The 15,436-nt window shown below is 43.0% G+C and overlaps 1 protein-coding gene across 1 annotated transcript in view; it reads right to left on the bottom strand.

Moving 5' to 3' along the window:
* Positions 1–15,436, bottom strand: part of LOC111874482 (apoptosis-stimulating of p53 protein 1-like) — a 248,013-nt gene that overhangs the window by 148,740 nt on the left and 83,837 nt on the right. The window contains exon 2 of the mRNA XM_023870023.2: positions 12,856–12,955. Within this exon, the coding sequence (XP_023725791.2) occupies positions 12,856–12,864 (9 nt within the window). The 5' untranslated portion in view covers positions 12,865–12,955. The remainder of the gene's footprint in view (positions 1–12,855; positions 12,956–15,436) is intronic.

Below are 15,436 nucleotides of genomic sequence, written 5' to 3'. Positions count from 1 at the left end.
ACCATCTGATTTACATGCCCAGCCCATTGTAGCCTCTGAGATCATTTCACTTCTCTGTCAGTACTAGGTGATCTATACATATCGCGAAGTTCCTCTTTATGTAATAAGACAGAGGCTGGCCTAAATTTCCCTTTTAACTCACATTTGTTACGTCAAAACATTTTTCTGAGCACTTACTTTTCAACTATTTTAAAGTGATCTTTCTTCGCTTTAAGAATGAGATCATCTTCACACACATACAAAGCAATGGGAAAAGTTCACATTTTATAACGACGTATATAAGCCTATATCCAACAGACCTAGGTTACATATATCTCTAGCCTTGTGGGAAGCAAATGCGATTTTATGGGAATATTAATATCACATTAAATATCAATTTGAAATGTATTCTTTACAGACTACAAGATAGTAGCGATATTTGAAACGCAGGCACTCGTTATCAACTAATACAATTTAAATTTAATTCCTTACTAATTCTGTACGTGTATGATTGTCACATAGTGTCGAAATTCGTGGTATGTTTTAGTCATATTGTTTTCTTTATTGCTAGTGGGGTGGGACTAAGTCCCTTCTACAGCGGCCACTTCTGGCCTATTGTACCAGCCCCAGATGATAGGTGAGGGTGATTGTGGAGAAATTGGTGGAATGAAGATTGGCAGGGGAAACCGAAGTACTCGGAGAAAACCTGCTCCAGGGTCACTTTGTCCACCACAAATCCCACTTGACCAGACCCTGGATCGAACCCGGGCCGCCGCGGTGGGAAACCAGCGACTAACCGCTTGAGTTATGGCGCGGCAATTAAGTCATATTATACAAAAATTCCAAATAAAACAACGTTTCCTTTTCATAGCGATGGAGTTACACTGTACACTGCACGTCGCGGTTTCTTCCGTAATTCTATTTTGGCATGCCACGACTAGTTTAGAGCGATGGTAGTGAACTGAGCTGACGATAAGACTTTAACCCGACTTGGTAAAAATTATATTGACGGCCCCCATTTGCATAAAAGTAGTATATGTAATATCACATATCGTGTTATGTGACATCGGATGATTTTGCGTTTTGCTTCCGATTGCATTTAAAATTCCAAGTAGGCATGTTTCTTTGCATTAAATGAACAAAGTGAAGGAAAGCCTTGGATGCCGTTATTGTAAGTTTGTCTGCCCGCATGCTTCATCTACAGAACTACTGAAGGAATTAAGATAAGAGTACTGTAACGGATTTTGTCAAAACATTGGTAGGCAACGGCTCGATAAGCACTCCACGATACACTCACGCAACCACAGGACGAATGTTATAGCTTGTTGTCAGGCACAGTCAGCGTGCCAATGAACGAGCTTGGTAGGGGTCACGTGATGTGTTTTCTGTAGGTCCAGTCAGCGGGACTGTCCGAATATTGAACACGTGATATGTGTTTTATGTGCGTGGTTCGTGCCGAGGAGTTATCTTGAAGACATTCGGCGCTGCAACGTGGTTTAGATTACAAGGACGAGAATGGAGCGTGTCCTTAGTGAATTGTGAAGATTAATTGAGTACAGGTTAGGACAGAGGAGTACAGAGTGACTGAAGACGATATAACAAGAATTCATAGTANTTGAAGACATTCGGCGCTGCAACGTGGTTTAGATTACAAGGACGAGAATGACGACTAAAGCCTGAGAGCTCTAGTGCGTGTGCACCGGTGAACTCAAAGTGTGCAGAATATCGATAGCGTTATAACTGGCTCTGATTAAGAACTTGTAACCGAAGTGCTAATAAATCCAATCATCCGATCCGGAACCCGCTATTTTCGTTACGCGTACCCCCGTACACGTGGCAATATATATTTAAAACTTGTCAGCGTAATTTGATCTTGATTGAGCTTCTACGTCTCGCTAAATCTAACTCGAACTTAAGCCAATCTCTAAAAAAACTGTTCATCTTATAAATAACTGGTCCATTGCAGAAAATAGAGTGAATCTTAAATATATTTATTATGTTTCCACGTGATAGAGTCAATACAGAGGGGGTTTGGATTGACAATCGGATTTACTGAACTCTTAGAACTCGTAACGACAAGTGAGGATTATGTTCTCACAGTTCTACACATTTCACAAATCACTCTAGATTACACTAGGTCTTCTCAGTCTGTTACAGTCTCCACTAGCCGTTGCTTGGTAGCGACTTCCAACGGAGGACGTTCCCCTTCCTCTAAATTTCCGAACTGTCGTTGGTTTTATCCACCAGCTTCCCTTTTACGCAGTTCACAATTCATTAACCATCTATCATACGACGTAGATGAACTCAACAATTCAAAGCACCATTAAATAACCAAAAAATGCAATATATAATATAAAAAAGACGTAAAGCTATCCCTGTAACAGGCCGTGGCGGTCCATAGAGTTGTGAGACGTTCAGACCGCCACATTCTCTAGCGCAGGCATGTCCAATTTCAAACAGGTTGTGATCGACTTTTTAATGTCAAAACTGCCAGTGATTACCACCCCCTCCTATGGTCGTACCTCGCTTTAAGTAAAAATATTGGTAAAAATAAAACGACACATGATGTTTGTTGTAAAAGCAACATACATTGAAAGTACAGACTACTTTAATACGTATTTTCCCTCCAAAATCTTAATATAATCATATTACATTACAAGTAAATTTACATGCTTTTCACGCATAATTTCCTTATAGGCCTATGAGATGGACTAAAAATCGTCCCGCGATCGACGCGTTCAACATGCCTGATCTAGAAAATAGGCCCACAGATGGCAGTGACGTCAGCCTTAATCGCCGGCTGCCCTTTATCCCCAGGAAGATTCCCGATACTTATTTCTGATAGAAGCTGAGTCGATCCCAGGGCCATAGCGCGGCTGGAAGGATTAGGTTAATCGAAAATTTCAAAGACCTCATCGGGAATCGAACCCGTAACTTTCCGCCTTGCAGCAGAGTGAAATAATATGTAAATATCCTAACAGAACAAGTATCAATGTGGCAGGAAGAATATCACAGTTAAAAGTTTAGGTTTCCAGTATTGCGGACAAATTTAGAGATGTTTCGTTGGCCGACATTCTTTGGGACACGGTGAAGCGCCTGTGCATCCCTGGGGCCTCAGGGGCCATCGTATTATTGTATGCAAATCAAATTAGATTCTTCCGGTCCGTTACCACTCGGGTATTATGGCTTTCATTCCGTTTTACTGCGCTCTTTTCAACTTCTTATACTCATTTTATTTTCTCCCCTCCCTATTTCCATTATTCTCGCCTCTTTTTTATTTCATAATACACTTTGAAAATAGAATTGGCTTTTATTCTCAAATATCCCTTTCACAAAGATAGACTTTCATATTATGTTCATAAATTCAAGGGTAAACCGCTTTTAAAACACTCCAATTTCTCTCGAAAACGCAAATCTGCTATCATAATAGGACAAACCCACTTTGTTCATCTAATACTGAATGCCGGATCAGTCAAGTTGAACAGAACTGTTTTGAGCATTTTCTTGGTTACATTGAGATGTATTGCTTGCTCTTAGAGCATGTGTCGCTACTACGGCCACTACCGTGGCAGTGCGAACGCAGTCGCCGTCAGCGCTCTAGCTATGCATTTTCAAAACAGAAAATTGCAGCAAAGACCATTTGAAGAATTGCGCATTCTCTCATGTCCAGGCTATCGTGCCTTGCGCGAATTAACTTAATAAGAAAGGACGGAATACTTTATCTTTCAGTTCCCGACAGCAGTGATGGCGTATCGAAAGACAGTCCTTCGAGACGACAGGAATAATGAGCGGTAGTTTATAACTAAATGTACGTCACACCGTCTTCCTCGCAAAGTTGTGGTCCACAGTACAGTCAAGATAATCCTTGCTTTCAGGGAACCACATGAGTAATTACCGTGCTGTCAAAACCTTTCCACTGGATCCAATCTTGAGCAAGCTGATTCCACTCCGCACTTTCGTGTCGTGTTTATATAAGATTCGTTTCAATATCGCTTTTCGGTGTACATCCGTGTCACTAAAGTTTCCCGACCAAACTGTAGTATGCATTTCTCATTTCTCACCATACTTACTAAGTATTTTACTCATATCATTTTCCTTGATGTAAACGCCCTAACAGGTGAAGGGTTCAAATTATGACGTTCTTCATCATGCACCTTCTTTGCTTTATTCATCTCAGATCCTCCTTATCACTTTGTTCTCAAACAGTGCATAGTGCGTGTTGTTCCCCTTAGTATCAGAAACCGAGATTAAAATACAAGGGTCGGATAAAAAGTAGTGGCAACACCTCTACAGTTCTGAAATGACTTTATTACCTGAGGTAAACACACTTACATTCCTTCAATATATTCGACCCCCATGCGTACCACCTTCTGCCATATTGTGGAAGGCGTCGTACACCCTCAGCGCATCCACTTCTGTTGATGTCCAGCAGTGATCGCCTTACAGCAGGAATAATCTCCTCTCTTGTGTTGCAACGTGTCCCTCGCAGTGGTTCTTTCATTTTGGCAAAGAGATCATAATCGCACGGACTCATATCGGGTGAGTATGGCGGATGTTGCAGTATCCCCATCGTCAGAGGCGAAGGAGATCCTTGACAGCGTCCGCAGTATGAGCCCTTGCATTTTCATGAAGGATGGTGCGGTTCGTTGCCAGTAAGTGTCGTCACTTTCTCCTGAGTGCTGGACGAAGATGATTATGCACAAAATCGCAGTAGTAAGCAGCGTTTACTGTCTGTCGTTGAGGTACAGTGGTGCAGTATCACTCCATCAATGTCACATGCCCCAGTGAACATCGCCTTCACATTACTCTGTGTAGGGCGCACTCTCTTTGGACGAGGAGAGCCAGGATGCTTCCATTAATTTGATTGTCGCCTCAAGTGCGGTTCGTAAGAGCGAGCCGAAGTTTCGTCCAGAGTGACGATCCTTCCAAGGAAGTCGACACCTTCCTTCTGGTGCCGGTCCAACAAGTCCTGTGCAATTGCATAACGTTGCCACTGTTGCACCTCGGACATTGTATTGGGTACCCAACGCGCTGCAATTTTGCGGTATCCAAGAATACCGTGCAGAATGTTGAGCACGGTTTTGTGACATACGCCTACCTCAGCAGCTAACTCCCTCGCAACCCTTCGAAGATTGACATCCAGCAAAGAAGCAGGGAGCTGATTTGTGTGGTTGTCAACATGGGGTCGTCCTGAACGAGGGTGTCCTCAATGGCATTCCTCCCTTCACGGAACAATTTCACCCATCGTGCCACTGTGCGATATGGCAAAGCAGCATCACCACATGCTTCTCGCAGTCCCTGATAACAGTTTTGTGCACTACGACCTCGTGCAAATTCAATTTTTATCCTGGAGCGTTGTTCTTGTTTCGTAAACATGTTGTTAGGGTGCTTGAACTGGGCTCCTGAACTTCAAGACGATGCACAAAGCAACTCAATGAAACACAGCCAGAGCCGCTCAATGCACAACTTCAACTGAACTTCTGCTATCAGCTACAGACGGCGCTAGTGCCACCTGACGCACATCTTTCATGTTACAGCAGTGCTGCCACTACTTTTTATCCAACCGTTGTATATTTCAAGAAGCTCTGGGAAGAACTAATCGCCTATTTTCCTTGCTACAACATGGACCGCACAGAAAAAGACGCCTCCAATAATTTCTCTATTGTTGCGCGTGTATTCGTTGCCTAGCAACGATAGGGGAAATCATCATATAAACTCACAGATTGATGGAAGGTATTTATGTAGTATGCCTTTGAGATGCGCACAGGTGCCATCATATACTGTACATACCAAGTTTCATAAAGATGGGTTCAGCTATTCAAATGTAAATAAGGGGGATACACAGACAGTATGGTAATCGTATAAGCCTACTTTCATTCTTTCAAAATAATGGAACGGATGTGATCAAAGCGTTGCCAGGCAACAGCTCTGTAAAAACGGTCCAACACGCAAGAAAAGAGGAAGCTGTGTTTTCTGTAAATCCGACCGACGCGCCAATAGACTGGATAGCGATCACGTGATATATGTTTACTGCAGTTCCATGTCTGTTACGCGAATAATTAAGTAAAAGTGACAGAATTCGTTCCGGCAGTTACGAGTGAGTAGTAGCGACAGAAGAGACCGCCTCTGTGGTCTAGTGGTCAGAGTTTCTAGCTACAGATCCAGAGGTCTGGGTTTGATTCCTGGCGCTACCAGTTTTTTTTTTAAGGAGTATTGGATCTGGAACGTGGCACACTCAGCCTCGTGAGGATATTTTAGGAGCTATTTCAAAGAAACAGCGGCTCCGGTCTAAAAAACCGAAATTAACGGCCGTGGGTATTCGTTGCGCTGACAACGCGACACCCTCTATCCGCTAAAGTTGGCACTAACTTCGCCGACAAGCGGCGGTCACTCGGTCGGTATAGTTCGCTTGCGGACTAAAAACCACGGAGTTTATTTTGTTTGTTTAATAGCGACAGAAGCAAGCAAACAAGAGGATAGCAGTAAGCTGGAGGAGTACCAACAATTACGAGTAATAGTAGTGGCAGAAGAACGCGAACAAGCAAGCAAGCAGTAAGTTCGAGTACAGGAAGTAAACCTGTGAAGATTTAACGTGTGATTTGAAGACTTTGTGTGTGTTGTGATATTGGTAATGTGTGATTTAGGGAAATTTTTATAGTTCCTGTGTTATAAATTCATGAAGACCAGTGGAGACAGACTGAAGAGAGTAGCGTGGAGTGCCTTGTAGTGTGAAAATCAGTAACAATTCTACAATTATTTGTAGTTACGACCTGTAAGTATCCAATAAATCCAATTACCAATCCAAAGTCCCGTCTATAGTCACTGTGATACGTGACAATAACGAAAGTAGACTAAAAAAAATCAAACCTATGATACTGTACTTCAATCACTGGACAGGATGTGAAGCTCAAAGTAATAAATTATATTATAAAAAAAAAAACTCAGAATAGGTGGGGCCCACTGTGAGATTCGAAACGGTAGACTACCTCCCAAACACCAGGCAGGCGCTATGCTATGAGCACAATTTTAATGCAGTTACGTGACGCTCGTCGAACAAATTGCGTGGTTTGTAAAGGGACAGAGTACTGTCACCAGGACTGACTGACAAGCGAAAAATGCATTAACGTCAGTACTGAGCGATACATAGCACATGCAAGAGCGCCCTCCCCCCACTCACTTTCCAATGAAATACGCAGTGTGAGTGTCTGCAAAATTCATTCACTGCATCAACGCTTTCATAATAACTGAAGTGGAGAACCTCGATGTCACATTTATGTTTCAGACTATTCTGTAGATGCAGTGCTATTTCGGGATTACGGTCCATGTAAATGATTAATAGATGTGTTGTTTAAAGACACTACATAATAGATACAAGTCCATGTATGGCCTTGTCATCAGGCAAACCTCGAGACATGGGCACAGTAAAACTAAAAGCAATATATGGGAGGCACAGGAATTCCAAAATTTCATTTCTTTTATCATTACGCTTGGAAAGAAGTAAGAGTATTACCATTAAATTATTTTTACTCATATTCAAAATAATAATGAATATATGGATGAATGACAATATTATAAGCAAAATATCCATCAGAATTTTCCCATTTTTAATGTCAGAAGAATCACCGCGATGACACTGTCGGTGCCCGGGAATTATAAGATGTGATGGCGCGTCGTACACCAAAACCACTAGAAAGATTTTATTCTCACCTTCGATATTAAGAACAAATCGCATTGCTATGATACTGGTATTTCTTCCTTGTAATTTCCTCAGTGTATGAATTTCTGAGTGAAGAGAAACAGCTCTGCCATCTGTTGACATGTTTGCACTATATACACAAATAAAAATAGAGTGACTTCCCGCCAACTGCTCGGTGTTATGTCCCTGTAACATACCGTGATTGGCAAGAACAAGGCCTTGTGGGAAAATGGAGGTTAGGGGAACTGCGGAAATGTTGATACCCATCAAACCCTAACACAGATGTATCATATCACTAAATAAACAACAATATTAGGCACAAAGTATAAGAAGTTCCACAAAGAGACGCACTACCACAGTATTATGGTTGATAACGAACTGGTTTAGAAAGCCGTTAGAGTCCGGCTCCCATATATCGGGAAGTCACCTATTTGTTTCCATAAGTGCACAAATTGAAACCCACGGAAACAATAAATCAAACACCGCGGCAAACAAACATGGTTACAAATGGAGATCCGTGGATACTTGAAATCCGTATTTGGGGACACTGCAATTGGCGAACGATTGTTGTAACGTGTTTCTCTCCAAAATTCCAGCACGGAAAGGATCAATTCGCTAATCTGCTGAGGAGTTATAAGCGGAAACAGGACACACTAGAGGTCTCTCTTTACTCTAGCACGTAGGACAGCCATACCGACTGACACAGCGCTTGAAACTCTGCGGCATATCAAACCAATATAAAGCGGGCACAGAAACCACCCACCACCACCACATCTTTCTCTCAAAAATCACAATTTATACTTCATTAAAGTTCCAAAGGAGATCACATTGAGCATTTATCAGATACACGAACCTAGTTTAGAACTAAAGCGGGATAAGTGCCGGAACAGAAACTGTGAAAAGCAAACAATTTCCACGCGCGTTTCTCTTCCAATTCTGCATACGACAGTGTTCTCTATCGTCTATGACTGCAGAGCCATCTACACTACAAAAAGCACACTTCGTACTCTGAAAGTAACCTATGGCACAGACCGTGTACGTAATCAATCCTCTGATACATTTCCTGTTCAGAGTTTACTGAGACAAGGAGATGCTTTATCTTCATTCTCTTTCAACTTTGTTTCAGATTGGCCGCGCCATAGCTCAGGCGCTTAGTCCCTGGCTTCCCATCGCGGTGGCCAGTGTTCGAGCCCGGCTCAGGTCATATGGGATTTGTGGTGAATAAAGTGGCACTTGGGCAGGTTTTCTCCGAGTATTTCGGTATCCCTTGTCAATTCTCATTCCACCGACTGCTCCACACTTGTGATCGTCTATCATCTGGGGCTGGTACAATAGGACAATAGTGGCCGGTGTACCAAGAGGACTCAGTCTCGCCCCAATAAGAATATCAGAAAATAGTTGTTTCAGAATACGTCTTTAGGAAGGTTCAAGAAACTAGGGCTGATTGAATCTGAACTGGACACACGGGCTTCTGGTGCAACCTCATGATGTCAACATCATTGCTAGACATTTTCAAGTACACAGTGTTCTAAATGTTAATTTATAATTACACTTATTAATTCTTCGTGATTCGCCTGTTTCAAAAGTTTCTTATTTTTAGTTATTATACGTAATAGTACAGTACGTCATAACAGTGCTTTACGTGGATACGAATTTAATCCAATTATATGAATTTTTCGCCGATCATAGTGGCCGCGAGGTCTGTCTTCGCTCGCTCGAACGCTGGGATCTTGGGCTCGAATCCCACTCAAAGCATGGGTGTCTATATGGTGTGTGTTTACTCTGTGTTTCTATTGTTCTGTGTGAAGGCAGCGGCCTTGCGACGTGCTAATCCCGCCCGTCCAAAGAGTCCTACCGACTGTGTATAAGATCAAGAAACTGAAAAGAGGCTAAGGCTCAACAAAGGGCTGTAGAGNGGCTGTAGAGCGATAATAATATGAAATTGTCATTAACAGAAACACCTTTGCCACTAATTATTTAGGATAATCAGAGTTCTACTGTACTTTGAAGTAAACCGTTTTGCACTGCATTTCGTTCCTCCATTTCAAGAGGGATACAATTTAGGTTAACCTCTCAACACTGAGGTTAATTTTAATTTTTAATTCGCTTAGTGGAGGGTGGAGTCGAACTGGGTCCACTCGGCTCGGCGGCCACTGATTGGCCCCGGGTGATTATGATGATGGAGAATTTGATGGAATGAAGATTGGAAGGGGAAACCGAAGTCCCCGGAGAAAACCCGCCCCAGCACCACTTTGTCCATCACAAATCCCACTTGACCAGACCCGGGATCGAACCCAGCCAGCGACTAACCGCTTGAGCTATGGCGCGGCCTTTCACACTGAGGTTCCTCGTATCCTACTGACCTACAGTGAATAATGTAGCATAATTCAAATTATTACAGGGCGATATAGCTGGCCAGCAAAGGGACTGGTTACAGGTCACACGGGCGGCGTTCAATTCATTTCATGGAACAGGGATTTGTTTTTCATCATCACTGTGTCCAGATTTGCTCTGGGACCTACCAAGCCTCTTATCCAATTTGTAGGTCCGGCGGGGAATCATTCAGTAGAATTAGTTTCGGACCGATGGAAGCCTGAGGCCGTACTCAACGACCTGCATTACACGACGGAAGTCAGATTATGCGCGCCTGGAAGCCACAACAACGACCATTTTGTCCACTACATGCAACATGTGTCACTATTGCATTAGCCCTGCAATGCTGCATAACAAAGTGGATAGAAGATCCCGAACCAGATCGTTAATATTGCTACCATAATTCACTTTGCTCCCCACCACAACGGACCTCTTTAGACGCCGCAAACCACAATAAAACTAATAATAATTGAAATTTCAACAGGAAATATCTCTCTCCTCAGTTACTACCCCTTTCCACATACACGGAAGATAAATCTGAAATTCGATATCTGTATTCCCCAATGCATAGGCACAGTGCTCAACACAAATAAGTAAACTATGCTGACGAAGAACAGGGGCCACAGAAATCTGGCAGCATCTCCGAGCAATGAGAATAGATGAATCAGCAATGGTCCAGGCTGACCATGATTCTGTTTTCTGTGACTCACAGACACTCTCCTACTTGTAATCGTCACTCTGCTGTCTCTCGTCTGATACAATGTAACTTAAGCAGCTAAAACAACACCGTTAAATAAACCAAGACTTTACCATCATCATCTGGTAAAACAGCCCTTTTCGAGCCATAGCCTTCCTGAGAAGATACTGCCACATTTGGGCCCGGTTTTCACTTCTTCGGATTTCGCAATAATTCTTTTACAAAGCAAGGTCGTGGGCATTGTGTCCAACCCCCCAACCTGGAGAACCAGGTCTCTGTATTTATGTTCCCCCAGGCACCGAGCAAATAAAATGGAAATGCTTGCGACCTGTATTCGGAGGGCCACGATTCGATTCTCAAGGGGGGATATTGGTTTAGATTTCTTATATATTCCCTTAGCCTCTCCAGATCATCGTACGGGATATTACATTTAAATATATCCGGATCGCTTCCTTCCATATCCTCAGCATTTACACGTATTAACCATCTTTCCATTTCATTTGAGGCTCCATCCTGAAATACGCGAATCCAGTTGCATCCACCACGTATTCGTATTTTGATACTGTTCTCCGAATCTACGCCTAATCTTCCAAACTGTCTCTTCCGTTCAAATTTTCCAGCCAAAATCTTCTATGCGCCTCTTGTTTCCGCCGTGCGAAGTCCTACACATCTTAGCCCCCTTTGATTTAATCTCCACACAACGATAGTTCAAGAGGGCAAATTATGATGGACCAGGCTGCAGGTAACTTAAATTTGCTAAACTGTGGTAGTCACAGAGGAACTAAAGGCAACGTAAACAAAAAGTATCTTTTTAAATTACTTCACAAATGATGATTCCAAATTTGGGAGCACAAATTTTTCATCACGTCACAATTTTACGCCTTGAATTTCTGGCCTAATTATTGCGTCTCATTCACTTTCCTATTTTTTATTATAATTCTGATGATACACGATATAAGAAAATGTTTCGTTAGTGATTAAATGTAGTCTCATTTAAATAACTTCAAATTACGCAACGAGTGTCATATACCTTCGTATGTCTTACATAAGACTACATAAGACCTGTGCATGATAAATACTAATTAATCTAATTTCTCTGGTCAGATTACCTGATTTTTCAAAGACATCCTGTTTCGAACATGTAATGAAAAATGTTCCCCAAAAGTGTCTCCACCTTGTCGTGGTGGTGGGGCTTGCGTGACTCTGTGACCTAGAGAGCTATGCTGGCGGTAGATTAACTACCGGTAGTCACCCATGTCGGAGAAGTCAAAGAGCAGAGTCCAGACTAAGAGAAAAATCCTGGTCCTCCAGGTTAGGGGTTGGGCATGAGGCTAACAACCTCATTCTGTAAAAAGAATTTTGTTTATAAACTTAACAATCAGCCTCGGGTCATCAGGCTGGGGTCCATTCCTATGACAGCATGCATTGGTTGTGGAGACTGATTGTAGGGGAGGCCAAGGCTCACCCAGGGCTGCAGCGCCGCGTGGTACGTAATGGAAAATGTGTGAAAATTTGTTGTGCTGTGTAATCAGCCCAGGGTATTATCTTCATGGTTGTGTGTGGCCATGGCTTGCTCTCTCCTTATCCCTCATCATAGAGGTTTACCCTAATTACTTCATAATTTCACCTATTTTCTATTCTGAGACATCGGACGCGATTAATATCAAAATATTGAATTAACATTATTCCGTATTAAAGAATAACACAATCTAACATTATCACGGCACCTGCTGTGTGACTCAAGGGCGGCGCAATTCCGAAATGACGATACTGATATGAACGCGTGATGACGTGTATGTAAAGTGAATATAGATATTGCAACATTGCATCTGTGCCTGGCACTAAAAGCCTTACAACTAATTTCTACTCTAATGGAGCGCAATTAGTTTCCAAAGCGCGTTCTTTGCAAAGTTTTATAGCAACATTTTGATTTTATTGCAGGTACTAATTAACCTGTTGGTTTATTCACTCTTATCCATCTTCTGCTGTAGGCAATCTTTATTCTGTACAAAAACCAATTTCACACAGAAAGGATTCACGTTTGGAACAGAGGGCCGATTAAAACAGCAATCCCGCTCGTGCATGTGAGCAGAAGTGGCAGCGTACTTACAGGCACCATTTGTGGCACCGCTGGGGCCGCTTCGGCTCATCTGCTACTAGGCTTCGGACAGGGGGACAGTCCTCGCAGCAACAGCTACTGCACCAGCTGCCTGTAATGTTACACAGATTACTGTATTCTCACTGTACAAATCAGGAAAAGATACGCTGCTAAATATCTCACGATATTTCCTTGTAAATAGTCTGTGTTCTTTAGAGTGTTAGCCAGTAGATCCTAATACAAGCTTTAGAAAAGAAGGCAGGAAATACTGAAATACAATCAAAACTTGTTAGCGCAGCTTGTCAGTTCACAACCCACACTACCACAGTTCATCCACATCTGTATAACCCACGCAGTTGAGAAAGCATTGTTAAACTAACAGTACAAAGAACACATACTGAGAGAGACAGAGAGAGAGGTGCCCCCCCCAAAAAAAGCATCTTTTCGGAGACAAGGATACACGAAACTCTTTTTTTTCTTTTTGTAATTCGCTTAGTGGGGGGTGGTGTCCAACTGGGTCCACTCGGCACGGCGGCCACTGATTGGCCTGTTGTGGCCTGCTCCGGGTGATTTTGATGATGGAGGATTTGTTGGAATGAAGATTGGCAGGGGAAACCGAAGTACTCTGCGAAAACCCGCCCCAGCGTCACTTTGTCCACCACAAATCTCACTTGACCAGACCCGGGCTGGAAGCCGGGCCGCTGCGGTGGGAAGCCAGCGACTAAACGCTTGAGCTATGGCGCGGCCTACATGAAACTTACCGGTCAGGCTGAATGCCGAGGTCTGTTTTCGTTCATAAAACCAGTACTTCTGCTCGGCCTATTACGAGGTCTGACAATAAAGTTCGCGAACTCGCCACCGTGTGCTTGCCGTGGCAGTAGTAGACATAACCCTCAGTGTGGTTTGATGGCGTTGGCATACCAAGTTCACTATTTTGAAGTGCTGAAAATGCTGCGAGAAAATGTTAGACGGAAACGACCTGAACTTTATGCCAACAATTGATGGATCTTGCATTACGACAATGCACCTGCTCACATGGCACTGTCTGTGAGGAATTTTTTACCTAGTAAACTGTTCTAGAACACCCTCCCTATTCACCGGATCTAGCCCCCAGTGACTTTTTACTGTTCCCAAAGATAAAGGAATATTGAAAGGAGGCATTTGGTGACATTGATGACACCAGGAATAATAGGCCATTCCACAAAATCAATTCCAAAATTGTTTTGAAAGGTAGACTAGGCGCTGGCATCGGTGCATAGCCTCCCAAGTGGAGTAATTTCAAGGCGACCACATTGATATTCAGCAGTAAGGTATGTAGCACTTTTACCGCGATGAGTTCGCGAATTTTATTCTCAGACCATGTATGTACGTGGTAAGGTTCACTATCGATAAACATAGTTCTATAGTTCTACATTTTCGTCTCTCTCCAAACAAATGCCTAGATGCGTCATCTCCCTTGAACTACTTACTCACCATTCATGAATATTCCCCCGTGTTATTCTACGCAAACAACCTACATAGCGAAAAAAATCCACTAAATATTCAAGATGCCATCTACCCAACCGCTCCCAACAATAAGGCCCTTTCAGCAGCCGTGATATAGTGTCCTACAGTCAGCAGAATTTTATACGTTCTAACGACCAGACCTCGAATAATGAAAGCTCGCGCATTCATTGGACACCGACTGTCCTGACTGGCTTAATGCCTACAAATTCCCACCACGAACAGCTTTCTCGAGGTGCCTTCCCAAATACAAACCTACGGACTTTCTTATATAAGGCCCGTCACTCAGTGCTACTTAACCTCATCAGTCCTTCGCCATGAAGCCACCCAAAAGCCAAATCAAAGACACCCATTACAATTTTGCTGTTAGATAAGTTAATTTGAGTTACTGAATGTCTCACCGGCGTTCTTTGCGGTGTATCCTTTTCAGAATGGTTTAATTACCGGCTAGAGTAACACAAGCATCTAATTATTAGCAAGGACTCGGCGGCGTCCCGTGCGCCAAGCGGTGGAATTCTCACTCTGAGATGACGCTATACGAGCACCATAAAGAAAAACAAGTGCTCGAAGCGACAGGTGTCTCGCCGGTCACGTCGTGTGAGACGTGATGGTGACATCAAGTTCGTGTGACAGCGCAAAACAGTTAGGGCCATGACACACGGAGCGGTTTTCGCTGACTCGGCGGCCGATTCGGCGCGTAGTTCTGTTGCAACAGATGGGATAAAACAGAGAAGGCTGTGTTCGCCGACAGGCGGCAAATTTGCCGATTCGGCCTGTCGTCTGCAGGCGGTGCAGCGAGCGGTTTCCATAGATTGAATACATTCTCAGCAATTTCTTACAAGGCGATGAATCAATGGTAAGTATTCCTGTATTAGATCTCATATAAATTAAGATATGTATATGTAATGGAATGGAGTTCTTTATTATTAAATATTTAACATTGTTTACATACAATACGAAAAGCATACAAACATTTACTGACAGTTTTCTATTTCATTCCACTTTTTCCTGACAGAATGCTGGAGAGTCGGATTGAGGTCCATGCCCGACCAGGAACAGTTCGTCGAAAGATTCGCTCGACATACGAACG

Source organism: Cryptotermes secundus, unplaced genomic scaffold (genome assembly GCF_002891405.2).
Source record: "Cryptotermes secundus unplaced genomic scaffold, Csec_1.0 scaffold483, whole genome shotgun sequence".
NCBI classification, from domain to species: domain Eukaryota; kingdom Metazoa; phylum Arthropoda; class Insecta; order Blattodea; family Kalotermitidae; genus Cryptotermes; species Cryptotermes secundus.
Note: the sequence above shows the minus strand (reverse complement) of the source record. Positions and strands in the feature narration are given on the sequence as shown.